The following is a 21169-nucleotide window of genomic DNA, read 5'->3' as shown; positions in this document are numbered from 1 at the left end:
CATTTTCAAAACAGTTGCTTTAGTAAAATAACATTTGCTTGACAATCTGGAGGAAGCTGCAAGCGTGAAGTGTGTTTCCAAATTAGTGAAGTGAAATTTTGTTTTAAAAAAATTAAAGAAAACGTGAGCATAGAGTGGGCCTGCTGCTGAAGTGAAAGCCTCTTTCTTTCAGGGTAAATTAGTCAATATTTAGGAAAAGATGGTGGGGGCGTCATTGAACAGCCTCAACAATTATCAGTCTAAATAAAAAAAATAGCAAAGCACGTGTTAAAAACAAATGAAATAAAAGCACGATGGGCGGCGCGTGTTGATTCACACTGCTGCTGTCTGGTGGATCATTATGCACGGGTTTGACTCCCGTAGACGTTGTAAATTACCTCAGCAGGAAATAAAACCATTTCCGGCTTGAGTTGTCAAAATAAGATCGAAGCGTCTGCTGAATAACCTTTTCTCTTTGCTTGACAGTGAACAAAAAATGAGCCTAAAACAGAAACTGTCTTTGCTTACTTTTCAATACAGACAATTATTAATTATTAGTCAACTATTAACTTAAAAATGAAAAAAGTCAAATCAATTTCGGATCCATTTCTCCCTACATTATAAAATAATTAACACGTGTTTCTTATTTCTAATGACCGAATAATACATCCCACATTATATGATAGCTTTTCTATTAGAATGGCACTGAGAGCTTGAGAGCTTACAGTACTTACTATTGCTGAAGCTGCTCCAGTAGATCCACGAAGGGGCACAGCTGGATCTCCATCACTTCAACATATATGCTTCAAGTACCTGAAGAAAACAGGCTGCATTGCATGAGTTTGTGCTCAACAACAGCCCTTTCACGACTGAACACGCTTGCAGGAGGGATATAGGAAGTTTGTGAGTTTATGAGGTGTAATTTATTTTATTTTGAAAAGCGGCCTTATACAGCTCCAGCATCCTCGCTCGCAGCAGTGAATTGATGCGGCTGTGCTGCGTGAAAGCCCAGCAGTTGCTTTGACGAGTCATCGCTGGAGAAGATCCCAGAGCAGACGGATCCGCTGTCTGATGGCTTGAAAACGGGGAATCACTGTGGACCGCAGCGGATTTATAGCATCGTACGAGCCCGGAGGAGCGACGCGGAGGCGGCACGAGTGGACCGGGTGCCGACACGGGTCGGGATACATTACCTTTAAGTGAGGCTGTTATCGTTTTTTTGTTTTTGGAAGCCTTACACAGACAACACGGAGAGAAAAGTAGTACCACAGCTTCCGCGACAGCAGCGGGCGAACTTGTCATCTCTGTCCTGTGGGAGGTGTCTGTCTGTCGGCTTGGGGCTCTCTGCACGTACCGCTCGTCTCGTCACTGATTGGACCTTTTTAATTTGAGGGATATTTGTTGTGTTTTGTACAAATCGCTCTTATTTAGTGTTTTCCCTCAACCAACTGTGGCTTTAATGTGACGCACCACACTGACACTTGTGCTGTGTGTAGAGCAGACCCTCTGCAGAGGAGTAAAAGGCTCCCTAATCAAGTTTTTTCCCCCTTCACATTTCTGCGGCAACAGCACAGACCACACCGATGTCATAGGTAATGCTTCGCCTTTGTTTTTGCATCGCAATGCTTTCTGCAGAGTCGTTGCTCGCGTCTTTGTTTTTGCCTGTAGACAAACTTGTCGACACAGCCTCGTTTTCTGGAGTTCCTCAACAGGCAGCAGTGAAGCCGTCACTGCACGGGGGTTGCTCTGCAGCTTTAATTAAGCTCACTGCATTTCCACTCTGCACAGTGGCAAGGCTTACAGTTCTCACGAGTGCAGCACTGCTGTTGTCATACATCATACCAAAGCAATATAAAGACCACTGAGCGAAAGCCAGCCAAGGTTTATTTGCTCATGTGCACACATCAGGCTTTTATGATCCGCTCGTAACCGCTGGAGTTCATTTACTGATGATGTGATAACAAAGCCTTTATATATCAATAATAATGTTGGTGCTTCTACCTGTTTTAATGCTGCCCTTATCATTCTACTTGAAAAATAAGTTTAGATCATAGAGTTTTGCTTAGGCAAGTGGTATCAAACATGTGGCTCGTGGACCAGGAATCAGTCCGTTTTAGGGCCCATGGATGTCTTAGCCATGATATGCCATGTTTTCTCAACAAGCTGACACTCATTTAATAATAAGAAGTAATAATCTTTCTTGTTGCGCCTTCTTTGAGGCACTTTTTTAACCTGAGCTTGTAATTTCAAAGTTAAAAAGAAATCTTCTTCCTATTAGACCAGATTTGCTTATATTGTATATAAATTAACATTGTATACATACTTTACACATTTTTTTTTTAGCAGCGGTGCAATAGAAACACAAATATAAAAGCATCGGGTTATTAAAGGGACACTTCAAATTGGTACTTGGGGGACACCAGTGATGCAGTAATCCACAGTACTTATTGCAAACACTGAAGTTTAAGTCTGACCGTATCAACCTTTTTCTGACTGTTAAAAGTCTTTATTTATGCCTCACTGCTTCCGTCAGCTGTTATGAAATCACAGCAGTGATCTATAGACACACCTGCAGTGACTCCATCGTGTAGTGGGTTACACATTCAGTCCCCAGTCCAGTCTTGGGAGGAGACACAAATTCCTTTGGGGTTGTATCAGGAAGGGCATCTGTTGTAACATAGCTGATAGTAGCTTCTTGACATAGGCACAACTTCATGTTTGTTTTTTCCTACCAACAGTAATTCATATTTTGAGTTTATTGTCACGACAGTATCAGTGCAGCCATCGTTTCAGACAGCTGTCCAACAGAGGCGCTACACTTTCAAAGATTGTTTCATGTGAAGAGCTGTTTCATAGTAATCTCAACCTTCTATTTCTCTTTAGTTGCTGTCACTTTGTTGGCTTCATTGACTGCTGCGTAACCATTCGCTCCCAGACTGGAACCTAACTCGTCTGAGTAAAGGGCTTCGCTTAGGGCAGAATGTGTGTAAGGCTTAATAATCTGTGGTATTATTTCATGGAAATTTAAACATTTGCTTAAAGATTTGTGTCGTTATGCATGTAATGGAGCACCAAACATAGGTGTACGGTGCAGATTTCAATATTAGAAAGGGTTCAAATAAGCAGTAAGGTCATAGCTTTCAGGTGCAACCGTACTATAACCTTCTCAGTGGTTGTCTTTTAACCGTTTCCCTAAATTGAGACAATAAAAAATAGCTTCTGGAACTAAATGAAACACAAATGTGGCTTAAAAATATCTTCTGAAGAATAGCGCATATGTAAATTTAATGACCACAAACTGGGACCATTCTCTGCGTTCTTCTTTGCACATCAGTGTCTTTCACTTGTGAAAACTTGCTTTGGTTTGTTTTGAAGCTTGAATATGTTTACAGTGAATTGTTTCTAACATCACACATGAAAGCGGCTGCTCGTTCTTTGTGCCGGTACCACTGTGATAACCGAGTAGAAAGTGTCTGTAGGACGTTATGTGAGCCGACTTGCAAGTTCTGAACGTAGTACGTAGTTATTACATTTCCTCTAACACAAAATGCATAGTAATATATTGTGCACTGTCCTCAGATATGCATTTCTGTGAAGTAGTTCTGTCTGTGTCACTCTGAGTGCCCCTCATCTCTCATGTTAATCTGCTGAATTGCTACCGAGCAGTCTAACCTCGGGGTCAGTCAGGCTGTGCTGACTTGGGCTAAATTTGGAACATGGAGCAATTAGGCACAGTCTCTGCTACATCTCTTCACAGCTTTAACTATGGAGGGGCAGCTGGGAGGGAGAGACTGGTGTGGGATGCAGATCTCCATCTGGTTAACATGCTTAAATTAGAGATATAAAAAAATGTGCTGAGCTCAACCAAAGACAAATTTATTTCACTGAAAAAATATCAAACCACAGCCTGAACGAGTGTTTTAAAAGTCTTTTCTGAACTAATGACTCCTGACAGTGTGTGAAGTACTGTGAACATTCACTCACCAGTTCAAACCCAGTTCTTTATTCGCTCTTATTTTATTAACCAGGCGGTTCATAACAAGAACAATAACAAAATAAGTGACTCATCTTTACTTTCTTGCCTGGGAATATTACAGATTACAGTGTGCCCAAGCCTACGGCACCATTTGGCTGCCTTATTTCCTCTTCTGACGTTGTCAGTCCAGTCTAGTACGCCCATCGCTTGTCATCTGTTGACTTGGTCTTTGGGACCTGAGGTGTCGCTGTTAAATATCTGGCCCATAGTTTCCATAGAGCACAGAGTGTGGGTGACCTGGAAACAAAAGATGAGCTTTGATGGCTTGTGTCAGACATGATGAATTAAAGGTGTGCAAAGGTCTACTATAATTTAAATGATGATTATTTTAATCGCGCAAAGTTGCTACACGGATGAGGATTTTTTTGGACTCCTGTCTGAGTCAGAGAATAAAAAGATATCCAGATAGAAATCGGCCGGATAGTCCCGGTTTAAGAAAGGAGAAAAAAAAGCCAAGGTTTTGAAATTGCTTTCAAATTCCTGCAATAAAAAAAATCTGACGGCTTGTGTGTTGAATTCTGACATGTATACTCATACCTATAAATTAAACAGTTTCACTTCATAGTTTTCTCTTTTTATTTCCAGGGACAAGGACAGAAGGAGACCAAGCTGGCCCAGGCTAGGCCAGGCCTAGGCCTACCTAGCCATCAATCTGGCCTTACAATAGAGGCCAGCAACCTCTCTTGGAAGTCTTTTGTTCAGGCAGCTGAGGAGGCTTCAGCCTGGTCTTACAGAGACATCCCCAGACCTAAAAAATCAAACTTTGGAGTCCAGGCATCTTCTGTCATCTTTTAAGAGGCCATACTGGTCTAATAGATCTCCAGTCATTCCATGTTGCGGTCATCCCAGTCTGGTTGTTGGCAGCAGGATGGAGTTACGTGTTGATTTGACGGTTATCGTCTCACTGCAGTGCTTGCACCCCTCCTCTGTCGACTGCCTTTCATCCCTTCCCTCCCCAGTTTTTAAGAGAAAGCCCCTTCCACTCACCTGGGGCTTCCCTGAGCCCTCCACGAAAGGGCCTTGTAGAAACTGTGGGTTGTTAATTTAAAACATTGCAAAGAGGAAAGCAAAAAAATACAAAAGACATCAAGGATTGCTGCATTCAGTCAATTTTGTTTTTTGTTCTATTGCACATTAACTTTCCTTTTCTTGCGGTTTGATTAATGAACTAGGAGGTTGAGATCTGCGCTCAGAGTTTACAGGAATAAGTTACATAAAAGTCTTTACATACAGATTTGCTCTTTTACAGTTTGAGCTTTTTTTTTTTTTTGAAAGAATGTCTGAAGAAAATAGCAGCAGCAAAGCAGTGAAATTCATTGCTCCTCTTGCCCCCGTTTCTTCTCCGTCCCACTGCCCATCACCCCAGACCCCCCACAAGAATGTGAACGGCTCTGCCAGTTCAGACACGCATGTCGTGGAGAAGCTTGGTGGAGAGCCGGAGGTCCAACGTCGGCGCCACACAATGGATAGAGACTCTAAAACGGCCGAGCACCGTTTCTTCCGCCGGAGTGTCATTTGTGACTCGAATGCCACAGCTTTGGACCTGCCCAGCAAAGCAGCTGTGTTACTCACATCACCCCCAGACTGTGAAGGGACTCCCACCATCTTCTCTCCGCAGCTTTTAAACCTTGGAGGACAGGATTATGAAGGTGAGGAGTCCCAAAGAGGTTCCTATCTGCAGAGCAGTACCCTTCAGCCTTCATTTGGGCATGGTGGGGCAGTCGAAGAGGGGCATCTACAAAATGCCGAGGGAGATTTGCATGTGTGCACGATTGCTGTCCCTACCAGTAGCAGTGTTGAACATAGTGCAGATGGGGCAGTAACAGAGCCCAGCTCGACAGTATTGGATGTTACCAATAAAACAGTAGCCAAACAGCCTGACATCGCATTGCGTCCCAGAGGGCTTCAGGAACAGGTGGCCAAAGATGGAAAAGCAGTAGGAAATGTGTATGAGGGAAGCATCAGTAGTCCAACCGAGGAGAAAGACAGGGAGACGGAGGAGGAGAAGGGGCTCGCGAAAGCACGGGCAGAGCAGAGGGAACGGGAGCAAGAGGACATAGAGGAGGCTGAAACAAAAGCTGTAGGGACTTCACCAGATGGACGCTTCCTGAAGTTTGACATTGAGATCGGGAGAGGGTCTTTTAAGACTGTCTACAAGGGTTTGGACACTGAGACAACAGTGGAAGTGGCATGGTGTGAGCTACAGGTAAGGTTACGCTCATAAAACTGTGACCTATTCAGTGACTGTGCTGTCATTTCCTGTTAATTTGCCAAAATCTCAAAAAGTTGCCATCCAGGTGCTGAATTTTACCCTTTCTATTTGTGCCTCTTGCTTATTACCTTGACAGGGAGATATAGTCTTCCTGTTTAGGCAGAGACTTTCTGTGTAATTGTGCACGAAAGGAGATCAGTCTGACTGGGACTGATGTACCAGTGCGGATTAAATGGGAACTGTTTACAACAAAATCCAACAGAGGTCTGTGTGCTATTTAAGGCAGCGACTGTGACTTTGGTAAATGTACATTTGCTGTGAGTTTGAGCGCACATTTTCTGCTTGTGTGGTTTTTAGTTTAAGTTTCACTGCATGTGGAGCTGAGTGTTGAGGTACACTGTTATCACAGTCATAGTATTTGTAGCCCAAGCAGCAGAAGACGTAATGAAGATCCTCCAGTAATTGTTTTCATGAATAATGGATTCTAACTGTAAGTCAGTCGTTAAAAATCCACTGCTTCTTGGACTGATTTAATGCAGCATGAGCTGTCACTCAAGGGACTGCACTGCTTGAAATTATTTAGCTGACTGGTTATAAAAAATTTTATAGTGCCGGCCTGGACATTTAGCACCTCCTTAGGCCAAAGTTGTGTTTTTCTAAAGCTATTGTCTCTCATCAGCTGCAACTCTGACTTCTGTGGACATCACCTGTTGGAGGTGCGCATGAGAACGCAAATGTCCCACCTACTGTAGTCAGAGCAGAGATCTGCCGGTTTTTAAACCGGTGGTTCGACCCTTTGGTCCTCCAGGTTGGATGTCCAAGTATCCTTGGACAAGATACTGAACCCCAAGTTGCCCTGGATGCATCCTTTGGATTGTAACTGCATGAACACAGAGAGCATTGCTAGGGTCTGTGATTAGAACTACTAGAAGTATTCTGCTTGGCAACGGATCTGTCTAAATAGAGGAAGCAAGAAACACTTTGCACTAGGGAGATGAGAGTTTAAAGATTAAAATCTCTGTATTGACTGGGTGGGACATATACATTCTCATGTGCACCTCTGACAGTGGATTTCTACAGAACGTAGGATAGAAAATAAGTGTTTAAAAGCACTTGTATGTCTCTTGTGTGTGAATGAGGATTGTAGTAAGAAAGTGTTCTTACTGCATCACAGATAGAACAAAGTGTCAAGCTGGAGCTCAGGCTCTTCGTTTTCTCTTACTCATGCATGTGTATTTTCATTATATGTGTGTCGTGGGTCTCTGGTAGTGACGGTTGACTTTCAGCTGCGAGTGAGTGGATGCTGTGGTGCGTCACATCACCACCACCGCACGTATAAATGAAAGCGGAAGAGGATACTAAGCAATATAGGCCAAAATGCAAGTGGGGTCGACTTCCTGATGACGGTGTCAAATCAGATAATGACACCTGCTTGATATCTGCAGTATCAGAGGTGCGGTATCCTGTCTCAACATTTGAAAAGTATTCAAAGGGGACACATAAAACTATTGGATTTTTCCTGCAGTCTGGCCAACTTTTGACAGGATGGATTGCAGCGCACCACAGGATGCTGTTGCTTCATTGTGGTGCGCTGATGCAACTTCTTTATTGAGTATTTGTCTGTCACGGGGCGAGGTGTGAACAGGAGATGTGTAGGCAAAAAGTGTATCGGTTGGTGAAAGGTTGTGCAGCATCGAAGGAAAAGGAGAAAGTCTTTCAGCTTTTGTTGATGAGCAGGCAGAGAGACGGAGGTGCGGTGAGCAGTTGGAGTAGAACAACAGTCTCGGGCGGTCATATGACGTTTAGCACACTGACTGAGCCGAGGTTTCAGCGGAGGAAGAAAACAGTGACATGGACTCACGTGGAACTGCTTGCTGTGATGAAGCACTTTATACTGTGCCACAAAAACAACTTTTTCGGCTTATAGATGTATATTTCATGTTTTTCTGCAAAGTGTTTGTCATATTTAGACATTTAACACTGATATAAGGCATGGATACTGATTTTCTATTTTATGTTTTTAGATCTGTTCTTCTTTGTTCATGTTTTTTTTTTTTTTTTTTTTTTTTTTTAAAAGATGCAGACTAATTGTTAAATTGATTAGAACCTTAAAAAGACTGAGGTCACACTGTGCATTTGAATGTTTCTCAGCGTGTGCTTGTTTCCTGTGGGAAGCATGTGCTTGTTTTTCTGTCATCTCCATCACAAGATGCTCCTCGAGTCTTCCTGAATCCCAGGAGCTAAAATCAGCTTTGCCTGATGCCCTGCATCTAGGAAACAGCGGTGTGTTTATCGGAAAACAAACATCTAGCCTTTGTTGAGCTTTTTCTGCCACACATGCTTCTCTTTATCTCCGTCTCTAACTCTACTACTTGTCGAAACTGAGAAACTTGGGGATTCTTGATAGTTCTTTGTGTCTCGGAGGTCTCCGTCTCTGAATTGAGATTGGATTTTTAAAACTATTGCTTGGTTAGTTTGCTAAATGATCAGAATAAACTTGCTGACATTTATGTAATATATATCCTGAATTACTGGAATGCAAAATGTCGTTCATGCATTATATTCCGTGCGTGTGTTATATAAGAGTATTGAAGGACTGTGGTGATTGAGTTATATCCATGCAAAGGCAAGTACTCTTCTACATAAGAGGCTGTAATCTGGTATCACTGTGTGACTGTGACTGAGCAACTGCTGACATGTGGCAGAAAGGTGGGAGTAGGGTTACACACACACACACACACATGCAGAGACACACACACTAGAACCAATCACATTCACTCACTGGGTGGGCATGGCAACTGGAGATCTGTGGGAGTTGGCATCATCTGGAACTTGTCAGTTTTTAGCGTGGAAATATCTCTGTGTGACGTGAGTATGTCCCCCTGCCATCGGCACCCACTTGTCACTCCAGTATGCATATGTTAGTGCGATGCACGTGTGTGTTTGTGTTTGCTTGCTTAAGAGTTGAAGGTGTCTTTCATATTCCTGGCTTTGGATCCCAGAACAGGTTAATATTTGTGTCCAGAGAAATTTGTAGTTACATGGAAGCACAACGGGAGACGAGAAGGGAGATGAAGCTGGTACTTTGCTTAAGCGTTTGATGAATAGTTAGAGGGGGGTGGAGAGGAAGAAGGTCATCCAGTAGCTAAGGTGCCTTATCAGAGTGTCTGTTGCAAGATGGATGGGAAAGAAGAGGCTCCTGTAGGCGTCCTGGAATGAAAGGAATTCTTGTGATCAGTTTGAACTTGGGTTACTTAAAGCTACAGATCATAATAAGCTCAGTGCTTTATAAATAAAGATTGATTGATTGATTGATGTAGTCTTGGTAAGATAACTAATTGTAAGTTTTGGACTTTGTTTGTATCTCAGTGACTCATGAACTAGACCCGGCAGCTGTGACCTAGGAGCAGCCGGATTTCTTGCAATTTAATGTTGCACTTAATTTATGTATCACCCGCTATGATGCTGATTGTGGAGGCACAGACAGGACAGAGCGGCTACATATATGCAGCTCTCCACGCAGGAGGAAACAGCAGACGCAGCGAGAGATCATCGAGTTTATTTCCTTCTTAAAGCATGAAGAAGAAGCATCTTATAAATACACCAGCCAGAGAGTCACACTTGACCTTGTTCACTTGAACGCCGACTGTTATTAATGAATATAAGCCATGGCTATCACCTCGTTAGAAGTTGAACATTTGGCTGTTACTTTTCCCAACCCTACACTTGTATGAAAGACCTGGGACTGAGGGTGGGAGGAGGGGTACGAGTCAAAGTTCAGCCTGATCTTTCACAAGGGATCTTGAAGAGCCGGTTCAGCAATCGACCACCGAAGCAGTGTACTCTACCAAACTGATAGAGGGGGTTGAGCGCACAGGCGGTTTAAATCGGTTAAAATATTAAACAGAAACATTGATAGGTGGAGTTGGAGAACTTTTGGAGGGAAGTGAGTTGGAAGACGGGAGTGGGGGAGGGGATGCTAGACGAATGGGGGTCGAGTTTGAGTAAGTGGAAGGTGATTGTGGAGGGACCCCTGTGAGAAGCTGGAGAAACTGAAAACACAGGGGAGGAAGGAGGGGAAATAGTGGGAGAGAAAAGACAAAGGAAATGAAAGGAGAGGATGATCAGGAAGGGGGAGAGGAACATAGAAACGGAGGATGAATTGAAGAGAGAAGAGGGTGTGTGACCTCAGGCTCGGGCACCATAGACTCTCAAAGACCTTCAACAGCACCACAAGGCGGATTAGCCCCCTTCCCACATAGACACACACACGCATGCTTTGGGGCTTTGCAACTGTCCTTTAAAAATGGTTATTCAATCAATGCCTTAAGATAGAGACTAGTTGCTGAGTCCAGGCAGCTTTTGCAGAAATGAAGATTACGCATCAGTTTGTTGACATCTCTCATATCATTATTTTGTATTACAAATTCACACTTGCATGATTTTTATTAGCAGAACTATCATGACATTGACAAAATGAGGCTAACAACATATGCTTCAAGGTGTCCGATTTTAGCACGGCAGAGCACTGTTGTTGACCCATTTTAACCTGGCGTTGGCCTGAAATACTTCCATGTGCAGGTAAAAGGACAGAGCGAAGAGGACATCGGGCATTTAAAAAGTATTATGTCTGCAAAGCAGTTTCACTAACAGTGCGTTCTCCCTATCTTTATGAACATTGCTAGGCAACTGCCAGGATTTGTTTTTTATTAAATGAAAAAATCCTTGTCCAACAAATATTTTGACCTATTTCAAACTCGAATCAGAAATCCTGATTGGACCGTTTCGAAGGTCACATGATGCTCTTGGAAACTATTCCATGCAAATGTTTTCAGTTGATGATGTATCAGACAGAGCAAAAGTATTTTACAGCGTGATCAAATATCCTTAGATAACTTCAGGGCGGCAGAGCAGAGGTGTAGCGGTTAGATTTTCCAAAGGTTCATATTTCTCTGACAAAACAGCAAACCGCAGCAGTGTCAAGGCCTTGAGCAGAGGCTGCTTCTCCCTGCTGATTGATTCTGGAGTTACTGTAGTAGTCAGCATTGGACAGACACACATTATAAAGGGATAGAAAGTGTGGGTTCACATCAAGCGTGTTCTTATAAATGTTTTAAACACCAGCTACGAACTCTTTACACAGTTCCCCTTCCTTATTAGCATTAAAGTAGTGCTTATGTGCCTGTTAGGTTTGGTCTGTGCTCTACATGAGTTTTTGTGTGCATGCAGTTGGGCTGTACTGGTGTGAGCTCATACTGCAGCATGCTTCTGGGGATTGTTAACTTATTCATTTGGCTAGGCTGCAGACGAGCTCGACTGTTTAATTATGGAAACTTGCTGGATGTTTCCTGTGTTTTTGTTGTGATAGATGGATGTCTAAGTTCTTTAAGAGTCACCTTTCTGTAGCACTTTCTGCGTAACAGTCAGGGTGGAAAATCACCACCAGCCTCCCTAAAACCACACCTGTGGTTGTGTGTTTATCAGCCGCTAATGGTCATGATATCACATCTCATAAATCTCTTATTCTTTACTAATCTTATTGTAAAACAGGTGCATGTTGCGTTTCCACTTTGGAATCTATAGCAGTCAACGTGATCAAACAAGTTTGTTTTTTGCCTTGTAAACTGCAGGAATGCAGCACATACAAGAGAACTTTAGTATCCTTTGTTACAGTAGGTGAAAACCTGACGCACACTTTTACGTAATAGCAACAAAATCAGATGGAGCAGCAATCTCTCTGACTGAAAAATGTAGTATGAGGACGTGCGTCAAATATCAGTTCCTAGAAAGGCCATTTGAAGTTGGCCCTAAAAGCAAGTCAATTCCCAGACTTCTTTAAAATGCTCAGTTCAAGCTATGAAATGAACATATTTATAGCTAGGTACAAGTACTGGGTTTGGTCTTCATAGCTAATTTTCCGCTTGAGAACAATATATGTTATATAAATTCTATTTGGATAATTTTATAGCTTAAAATTAAGGGAGTGGCAGTTTTGATTAACAGGCGTAGCCGCTGAGGTGAGTCACTGAACTGGACCTATTGTCTAGGGCCTGACCAGTATGACAGCTCTGGATACTGATATTTTGTGATTTAACAGTCCGATTTTTTTTTTGATAAATAAAAACATAAACAGACGTCGTCCCGAAACATTTACATGTTTATGCCATGCCCGATTCTGCCCTGATCAGTTGCTTGTTGTACTTACGTTGTTAAAATATGTGTTTTGCATTCAGGGATTTTGAAGAGTGCCCTCTGGTGGACAAACTGTGCAACAGCAAGACACATAACATTGTTAAAGGGTGGTTTTCCAGTCGCTTCTTTACTTTTTAGATTTTAATGTATTAGTGCAAATGCTGATGCTAATAGGTAATAGTCATAGACAGAAAATGTCTCTTGGCTGATAATATTGGCCCACTGATAAATCGTCAGGCTATATTTTGGCTATGTTTAAAATTTTACCACCTGCAGTGTTGGTGATTAAACCAAGGACACATTTAGGAGTCTCTAGTCTTTTCTAGTGATCAAAATTCTATGGATTAATTTGCAATAAGTAGTAGGTATCTGTCTGTGTGTTGCATTTTTACAGTCTATAAATGCATTCTTTTAACCAAGCTTGCTAGCATCAGCTAAAAAATTAGCAAATGCTCTCTGGTTCAAATATGGTTGCTTCAAAAAAACAAGATGGCAGCGACCAAACATGCTAACTTTGAGGCTTCAGAATATGAGCTCCAAAAATAAAAGGAGGCAAAATTGCAGTGGCCATCTTTTATATACAGTGTTTCAGATATGCAACAGCTCCAAAGCCCAGTCAGCTGGCTTTATAAGGGAAAAAAGTGGAAAAATGCCTTAGGATGAGGTTACTCATTAAGCTGATAAAGTTATTTAGCTCTGATGTAACCTGGGAATGATATAGGGTGGACATAGAGGAAATCTCACTTTGAATCATTTTGTTACTCATCCTCATTGCATGACTCCGTCTTCCTCTTGCTTTGTTTTTGCCTTGCCTCCATCCGTCCCCCGGCGCAGTCATATGTCAGTAACCAGCTGTGAGAGGCAGAGGAAGAGAGGTACAAGCTGGCACTTCCTCATACTGTCTCCATTACCACACACATTAACTTCCGGTTAATGAGCGAGCGTGTACACCAGTTTCACATAATGTAGAGCGGTGCGGTCAGGCTGCGCTGCCTTTCATTAGTATTGATTTCAGTGGAGGGTTGAAGTGTCACTTGGCCTGGATTTCAGGTCGTGTTGTGTTATCAGCAAGGAGCGGGGAGTCAGATAGTGCACGCGGAAGGTCACTAAAACAGAAACCTTCCAAGCGTGGGAGTGAAGCATTTTATCACACAAACATAAATCTCACTGGAAAGCTTTAAAGACCCGGATACGTGTGCTAACAGTTTAGTTATGCGAAACAGTCACATTGTCTGTGCGCTCAGAATTACTGACCTTTCTCCCTCGCAGTCTGTTTGTTTAGAAAAAATGAGAAGCAAGTGAGCAGACTTTCAGCATATCTGTGTGTGTGTATGTGTGTGTGTGTACACAGGGAGACGATGCTCAAGTGTTTGGTAATCTCTTCTAAATAAAGTCATTCTGTAAAATGAAAGGATCTGAGAGCTTTAGCAACTGCTCAAATGGGTGTGTGTCCGTGGTTATGTCACACTGAGTGAAACACAATGCGTGTGTATGTGTGTTTAGTGATTATAGTATGGTTTAATTAGACGCAGGTTGTGTGTATGTGTGTACTGTAGGCTCACAGAAAGACTGTACTTACAGTGTGTGTGTAAGTATATTGGGGTTAGTTGGGGACAGTAAATGCATCAGGCAGATGTTAGATGACTTGCACAGTGAGACATGTTTTTCTATTCCCTCTCACACGTTCTTGGTTTTTTTCCCCCCCTTTTAGCCAAGCGTCGTTGCTCAATGATCAGATTGACTCTTTCTTTCTTTTATCTCCAACCACTCCTGCTCATGCTGTCCTAATCCCACTCCTCTCTGCCTGGTATCAGTCTTTCCTTCACACTTCAACCCTTTAACATTGCTTACTCATCCAGCCCATAATTGATCTATGTGTATTCACAAATTTGAAGATGATTTTTTTCAAAGACATCTCTCATCTGCTAGATGTTGCAGATAGTCCAAAAAAAGGGTTTAGCCAAAGTATGTGTGTTTACAGGCCTGTACACACACACACACACACACACACACACAGATAAGCGTAAATGCAAGTGTGTGTGCGTCTGATTAGTGAAGAAAAGCGTTTTGGTTTTCCCCTTTCTTATTTTTCCTGCCCAGACGGCCCTAACAATGCTGATATTATGCGAACAATCGCTTCCTGCTAAATCCAAAGCTGCGGTTGGCTGACAGCTGCAGATCAGAAGCAGAGGATTGGATCACGTTGTTTTGAGCCTCAAGTGATAAATCTGGGATCAGGTGGACAGTTTCTGAAACTAGTCTGGGGACAGAAGGAAAAACAAAAATGTTGCTATTAAACATGAATACTTTCTTTTATCTAGTCATCTGGTAGAAATACAGTGTGTGCTTATGAATTAAACAAATCGGTCTTGTTGCCTACAAAATGTCGAGAGTCTCCGGCTGAAATGAAGCCTTTGGCACTTGAATTATAGGGCGTTATCACCACTGGAATAAAGGAAAATTACACTTTAAAAAAAGATTTTACTTCTGCTGATATATGAAGACTATTTGGAAAACACGGTCATCAGTCAGTATTAGTAGAATGCACAAAAAGTCATCTCTTTATGTATCGACATTTCACTTCTTTTCAGTTTTTCATCTACTCACTACATGCATAATATATTGCATTTGTGTTGATACCAGTGAGTCATTTCTAATGGACTTTTTTCTCATATGAAGCAAGAGGCCGAAGATTTGTGATTTGTGATTTCGGCCTATAAGAATAAATAACTTTATTTAAATGCCTCCCGTTGCTTTTTGTATCTACAGTCTCAAGACTGTTTGGATGGATGGATATATATTTGACCTGACATCAGACACCCTTTCTCAGCATGGTATGGTATAGATTAGATTCTGCTGAGCTTTGGTGGACAGCTGTTGGGGAATTCAGTTATAATCAGATAGTTATTACATGATTTATTAAACTATTATCATTATGAATTTAATCCTCTTATTGAAAAACACAAAGCGATCGACCGTTGGCGACAAGGTTGACTGCCCGCTCAATAGACCCGTACATGCCATAAGAAATTGGCACAGGTGATTGCGTAAGTGTGTGCATCCTGACCTGAGTCTAAAAAAGATCTCGACTCTAAGCTGCTTGTCGTCTGCACCAGCGTAAAGTGACCTGGGACACACATCACCGTGTGTGTGCGTGTGAACCTGTTTGTGTGTGTCTTTGCTTTATATTTGTGTTTAGTCTGCTTTTGCTTTTGTCTGTGCCCTGACAATGCACAGACTGTTCTGCTGCGTGTGCAATGCTCAGTCTGTTTTTGCAGAGGAGCTACTGTTTCTGTCTTTGTGTTCACCTTTTATTTTGTGTGTGTGTGTGTTTGAGGAGGGGGCAGCCCTCTGGGTTCATTGTATCCCTCCCAGATTCCCCGCATTCCATTGATAAGATGTCATTCCTTAGTGAAATAGTGTGTGGGGGTGTGCTTTAAAATATGACACCCCTCCCTCCCCCACAAACCCCAAATAAATGTGGGTGTGTTGGAATATCTTTGGTTCCTGAATCTCTGCTCCATATGGTTTTACTTTTCAGATATCAAAAGTCAATGAAACAATAGAGTACTGTAATATATAACGTTATTTCTATAGAAATAACGTTATATATTACAGTACTCTATTGTACTGTATTGTCTATAGACGCAAAATTTGAACTTATATACAGTGCCGTGTAAAGCCCTCATTTCTTTACATTAGACAGAATTTCTTGTATTGTGCGGTGGTCTTCAGCAATAGTTCCTCTGATTTTCTGACACTGGCTGCTTTTTCACCCATTTTCAGTCCAGTCCTTATACCTGACATTCTTTTTCTTTGTCTGGTCTTCGTTACTAGCAGCCCATCTCATAAAGACATAATTTGTTCCCATTGTAAAATAATGTTTTTGCACCAACAACGTGATTCCCAAAGAGCTGGCAGATCAAACCTGGCCTATCTCAACATGCTGTGAGTTTGTCCTTAAAACATTTAAAGAAACTGGAAAAGTAGAGGACAAAAAACCCTCCACAATAAATCTACAGCACATGAACACGAACTCAGTCACTCATAAGAAATCTTTGTGGAAGGTTGGCTGTCAAGAATTCCCTATTTCTTAATTAGGGAAACATGGAGAAAAGGCTGAGGTGTGCCAAACTGCAAAACAACTGGACTGAAAATCAGTGGCAACAGGTCTTAAGGAGTGATGAATCCAAATTGAAAACTTTTGGTTCCAATTGTAAATATATAGAGAGGAGGTCCAGAGCAAGAGGGAGACACCCAACTGTAAAACACGGTGGAGGCTCTGTCATGGTTTGGGGCTGCATTTCAGTCAGCTTGGTCATCAGATTTTGATTCACCATTCAACACCACCTAGAAAGCTTCTGATTGTCAAAAGCTTAATTTTTCAGCATGACTATGATCCCAAAAGCATTTCTGGATTGAAGAACACTCAATGGGACATTATCGGTCATCACTGATGTCTCCAGAGCCTGGACTTCAATGTTAATGAAGCAGTGTGCGATCATTTTGACAGAGAATGGAATAAAAGGCACTCAACATCCAAAGAAGAGCTGTGAATATTGTACAAGAAGCCTGGAGAACTATTCCTGAACACCACCTAAAGTATACTAAAACCTTAAGAGATTTTAGGATGCACTGAAGAATAAAGATGGTCATACCAAATATTGACTTTCAAGCTTTTTAGAATTGCTTAAGCTCTGTTTTTACATATTTTTGCACATTTCAATAAATCACTGCACCTGTTACCCCTTTTTCTTTGCAAAATATTAAGAAATTAGGGAGGGCTCAAGAGTTTTGCACAGTACTGATGATCAGAAAATAATAACGGAGCGCAAGTAATCCCAGTTGATGCTCAGGATTAAAAGCTTGATTTGGGTTTAACGAGTTCATTTGCTTCTGGAAATAGAATTAAAAGAACAGTGAGACAAAAGGAGCAAAGCGTTGTACAATCACACACTGCCTGTGTCTGTGTTTGTCACACTGCTTTTTTTCTCTCCTCTCTCCTCTGCCTCTCTCTCTCTCCCATTTTGGGTGTCTCTCTGTCTCTGGCATCGTCTCTCATTGTCTGGTTCTGTCTCTTTTTGTCTCTCCATCCTCCATGACCTTAACTAAAGCCTGTGAGGGGGAAAAAGACGAGAGCGACGGAGACAGAGGGGGGAGCAAAAAGAAGGAGGAGATGGGATTTTTTTCCCCTCATTTTTTTCCCCTTTCTGTTCTATAAATAGCAGCAGAGCAGCAGAGTGTCATCTGCCGAGCCATAACTAGAGCAGAATGAGTGGGGACTGTGTGTTGCTGCTTGTGTCACACTGTTGCGGCTATGTGAATAGGTCTACTTTTTGCGCTTTCCTTACCTAAAAAAGATTTTCCACTTAGAAGTGTTAAAATGTGACAACAGATTTCAGAAGTGATGCTAAGATTATTGAAGTTGTAATTTTAGCCTCCTCTCTATCATAGTTTTCATAACCTCTGACAGTGTAGTATATTTTCATTGGTATTAGCATATTGAACCAGTCAATACTGCCATTGTCTGCCACTAATGGATGACAGACATGTCTGCGAGTTTGAGCTCTAGTTTCGAAGGCCTTAGTTACAGGCCTAGAGACCAGTTAGAGACCAGATCCCGTGGGAACAGCTGGTCAAATGTGTATTCCCTGACCGGCTGGCAAGTGGATGCTGACTGTTACTGGGTGAAGTTGGTTGCAAAGAGGGTGCTGGAACAAAGTCCTCCTTTATCCATTTGCCAGTAGTTTTTGTCTGTGAACACTTTCTACAAACAAGTGGGATGCAAACTGGAAAAAGAGAACAAAGTAAACGTAAAAATTGTGCCTTTTGAAATTGTTGGTTGCAGCAGTGAAGCACGACTTTTACTCTGAGGTCAAACGATCAGTGTTTCTGGTTTGCGTTGCACTTTTGCAAGCTTCAGTACTCGCTTCCAGCAACTACTCGCCAGCTGGTTGGGGAATGCACATTTTCCCCTTGCAACTGGTGACTGCTAGGGGATCACCAACCAGTCTCTAATCCCATGTGACTGAGGTCTATAGAAAATCTTTAGAGTATTTATATGATACAGATGTTTATTATAATTCAAGCAAACACTGAAATAAATTATTTTTGTCTTGGCTTTCTCTATTAAAGTTCTCTTAAAGCTCTCTTATTAAATCTCTATAAAAGCATTTGATGAATTGGTTTCTAATTTAGTTTCAATTTTCATGACCAGTTTGTGGAAAAAGGAAGCACATGTTCGAAATGCAATGTTGAGTGGACCCACATAGAAAAATGCGCACACAACAACAGACTCCGTGGTCAGTGAGGCAGGAAGTTCTCCTCACCAGATTAGGAGTCAATCCTTCAAAAACCACACTTGCATGATGTAATCACCGCAGCCTGAGATCACATGGATGGTATGCAGCGCTGAGTGTCATTTGAATTGAATGGGAAAGCCCCCTTTGGTCTATTTAATGCCGTGGTCGGGTGCAAGGGTGAGCAGCTGCATGATTTGCAGCCATCATCTGCCACAGATGATTCCAGCTGTGGTGCTAAAGAACAGTAAAGTTCACCAAATAGCATTGCTTTTTGCTTTTAAAACCCTGCAAGCTGTAAAAAATGCTAACTTTTTGTTTTGCTAGTGTATGTGCCTGTCTGTATCATATATCAGAGGGTGTTTTTTTTTTTTCTTTTTTTTTTTCCAGTTTTAAGTCTCACCACAGCTGTAGTCAGGTTGAAGTCATCAAATTCATGATGAAATTGTGGATTCAGGAAACATCTATCTGATTTATCTGATCGCAGTTTTTATTTCCCCCTCCAGAAACAAGTTGCTGCTGTGAGATAAGGCACGTCATGGGGGTATTGCCTCATGCTCTTATCACAGAATCAACAGGTCCTATGTTGGCTTAAGCAGCCTGTGTCCTTTTGATGTCATTTCAAAGTAAATTCCCATCTTTTGTAAAGCTGGTCTTTTGGTTAAAGCCACAAATAGCAGCTGATCACAGCATGGAAAGAACATAGTAAGTTTAGCAAAGCGCCACAATTTTCACAGAAGTTGGCAACGCAGGGAAAATGGGTTTTTTTTTGAGTCGCCTTAGGCTGTTGAAACCTTAAATTAAAGCTAAATTGAATCAAGGATAAACAGCCAGATCTTTTTTTTTTCTAAACACAGATAACTGATCTTAAATATTTCCCCCTTTTTTTAAAATTGCCAAAGTGGCAATTTTAATGTTATTTTATGATTAAGGTCCATTTGACTGCTTTAGCTTAATGGTGTAGTGGTTATTCACAGTGTGGGCTCACTGAGAATAATATGGAGTGCATTGTTAATATACTGGTAACATCTGTGTTTTTGAGTCAGCATGTCTGAAGTGCAAAAGCTCATTATCCATTCTGTTTGCTAGCATGGACTGATTAGCAACAGGTGTGCAGGACCACTCAACATAGAAGCCCGACTCTCAGGGGCTCATCTCATTGTATGCACTGGCACCACCACAAAATGAAAAAGCAAAAGTGTGCCTCCAGGCTTTTCTTGTTCATGTGTAAAAGCGCACACACAATTACAAGTTATTAAAGCGGGGTTAACAGAGAGGTCAGGTCTGCTTGTTTTCCGTTGTCCTTCCTCCTTGTTCATTAACGTGTGTGAGCTGTGTTGCATCGTCTGTTCATTGTATTAAGTTCGATATAATGATATATATCGGCTGACGATATAAAAACGTCTATCGTTTCATTTTAAGCTATTGTTTGTTTCGTGGTGTCGCAAAACAAACTGTTTACGGCAATATTTTTTCATTGTTTTGATGGTCACTGTAGTGGCTATATTAATTTCCTAAAGTTCTCTCTTTCTCTTATATTTAATATAACCACACTATGGACGGACAAGCGTATGTTTTTATGCGTTGTGGTTAGCAACAACGACGATAACACCATTGCGTGTCCGCTTGTTTATGTTCCACATAAACCTTTCACAATAAAGCTCAAGATCCTGTTGAGACTTTTCAAAATAAACCGAATCACGTGAAAGAACAGATTATTTACGGATGAGAAGTAAAAAAGAGCCGCCAGGTGCTAAAAAATACCCTTAGACTCAAACGTTAGAACAGGCTTTTCCCCGCAGCACGCCGTGTAATAAATACTCACAAAGAAAACGGCGGCGGTTACAACTTATGTCTAAAAATGTATAGTTTCATGCATCGCTTAAATCACTCGACTCCAGCTACATGACGCGCAGCTGGAAACACTCCCCGGAAGTCGAGCTACCCGAGAGTCACAGAATTTACAGAAAATGTTACATTTTTGTGATTTATATCGTTATCGGACGATAGAATTCTTATATCGGGATATGAGATTTTGGTCATATCGCACTGCCCTAGTATTAAGGGTGATAAACGGCTCATTGCTGTCACGCCGACTTTTTACTGTGTTCAAGAGATGCTTAAAAATGGGCACTGAAAGACATTAAAACATATATATGTTTTTATTGGGCAGGAAGTGCAGCAAAACCTCGGTGAATGTAGCACAGAGACAAACAAACTTTAAAATAGGCTGGACATATAACTCGCAAGCCTACAGAAGAAAGGGCTGAAGGCAAGAGCAAGGGTGGAAAAGGAGCTAGACAATTCAGAGAGACGTTAATGGCTGATGAGCAAACCGGAGCGAGAGCGAGATATTTGCAAAGATAAATGGAGACGGACAGAGAGAGGCCGATAAACCGAGAGATGCAGGCAAAGTCCGAGAGAGGCGAGGCGGCACAAGAGAGGGTGACA

At 41.8% G+C, this 21169-nt stretch overlaps 1 protein-coding gene across 7 annotated transcripts in view; it reads left to right on the top strand.

Moving 5' to 3' along the window:
* Nucleotides 1-945: 945 nt before the first annotated feature.
* Nucleotides 946-21169, top strand: part of wnk1b (WNK lysine deficient protein kinase 1b) — a 97565-nt gene continuing 77341 nt past the window's right edge. For 6 of the 7 annotated variants that reach the window (XM_085137893.1, XM_085137896.1, XM_085137897.1 and 3 more), the window contains exons 1-2: nucleotides 947-1571; nucleotides 4601-6221. In XM_085137893.1, the coding sequence (XP_084994019.1) occupies nucleotides 5292-6221 (930 nt within the window). In that variant the 5' untranslated portion in view covers nucleotides 947-1571; nucleotides 4601-5291. Of the gene's footprint in view, nucleotides 1572-4600; nucleotides 6222-21169 lie in introns of all 7 variants that reach the window. The other variant, XM_085137890.1, reaches the window with a different exon arrangement.

The sequence above is a fragment of the Neolamprologus multifasciatus genome, chromosome 17 (genome assembly GCF_963576455.1).
Source record: "Neolamprologus multifasciatus chromosome 17, fNeoMul1.2, whole genome shotgun sequence".
NCBI classification, from domain to species: Eukaryota; Metazoa; Chordata; class Actinopteri; order Cichliformes; family Cichlidae; genus Neolamprologus; species Neolamprologus multifasciatus.
This window is presented reverse-complemented; position numbering and strand designations above follow the sequence as displayed.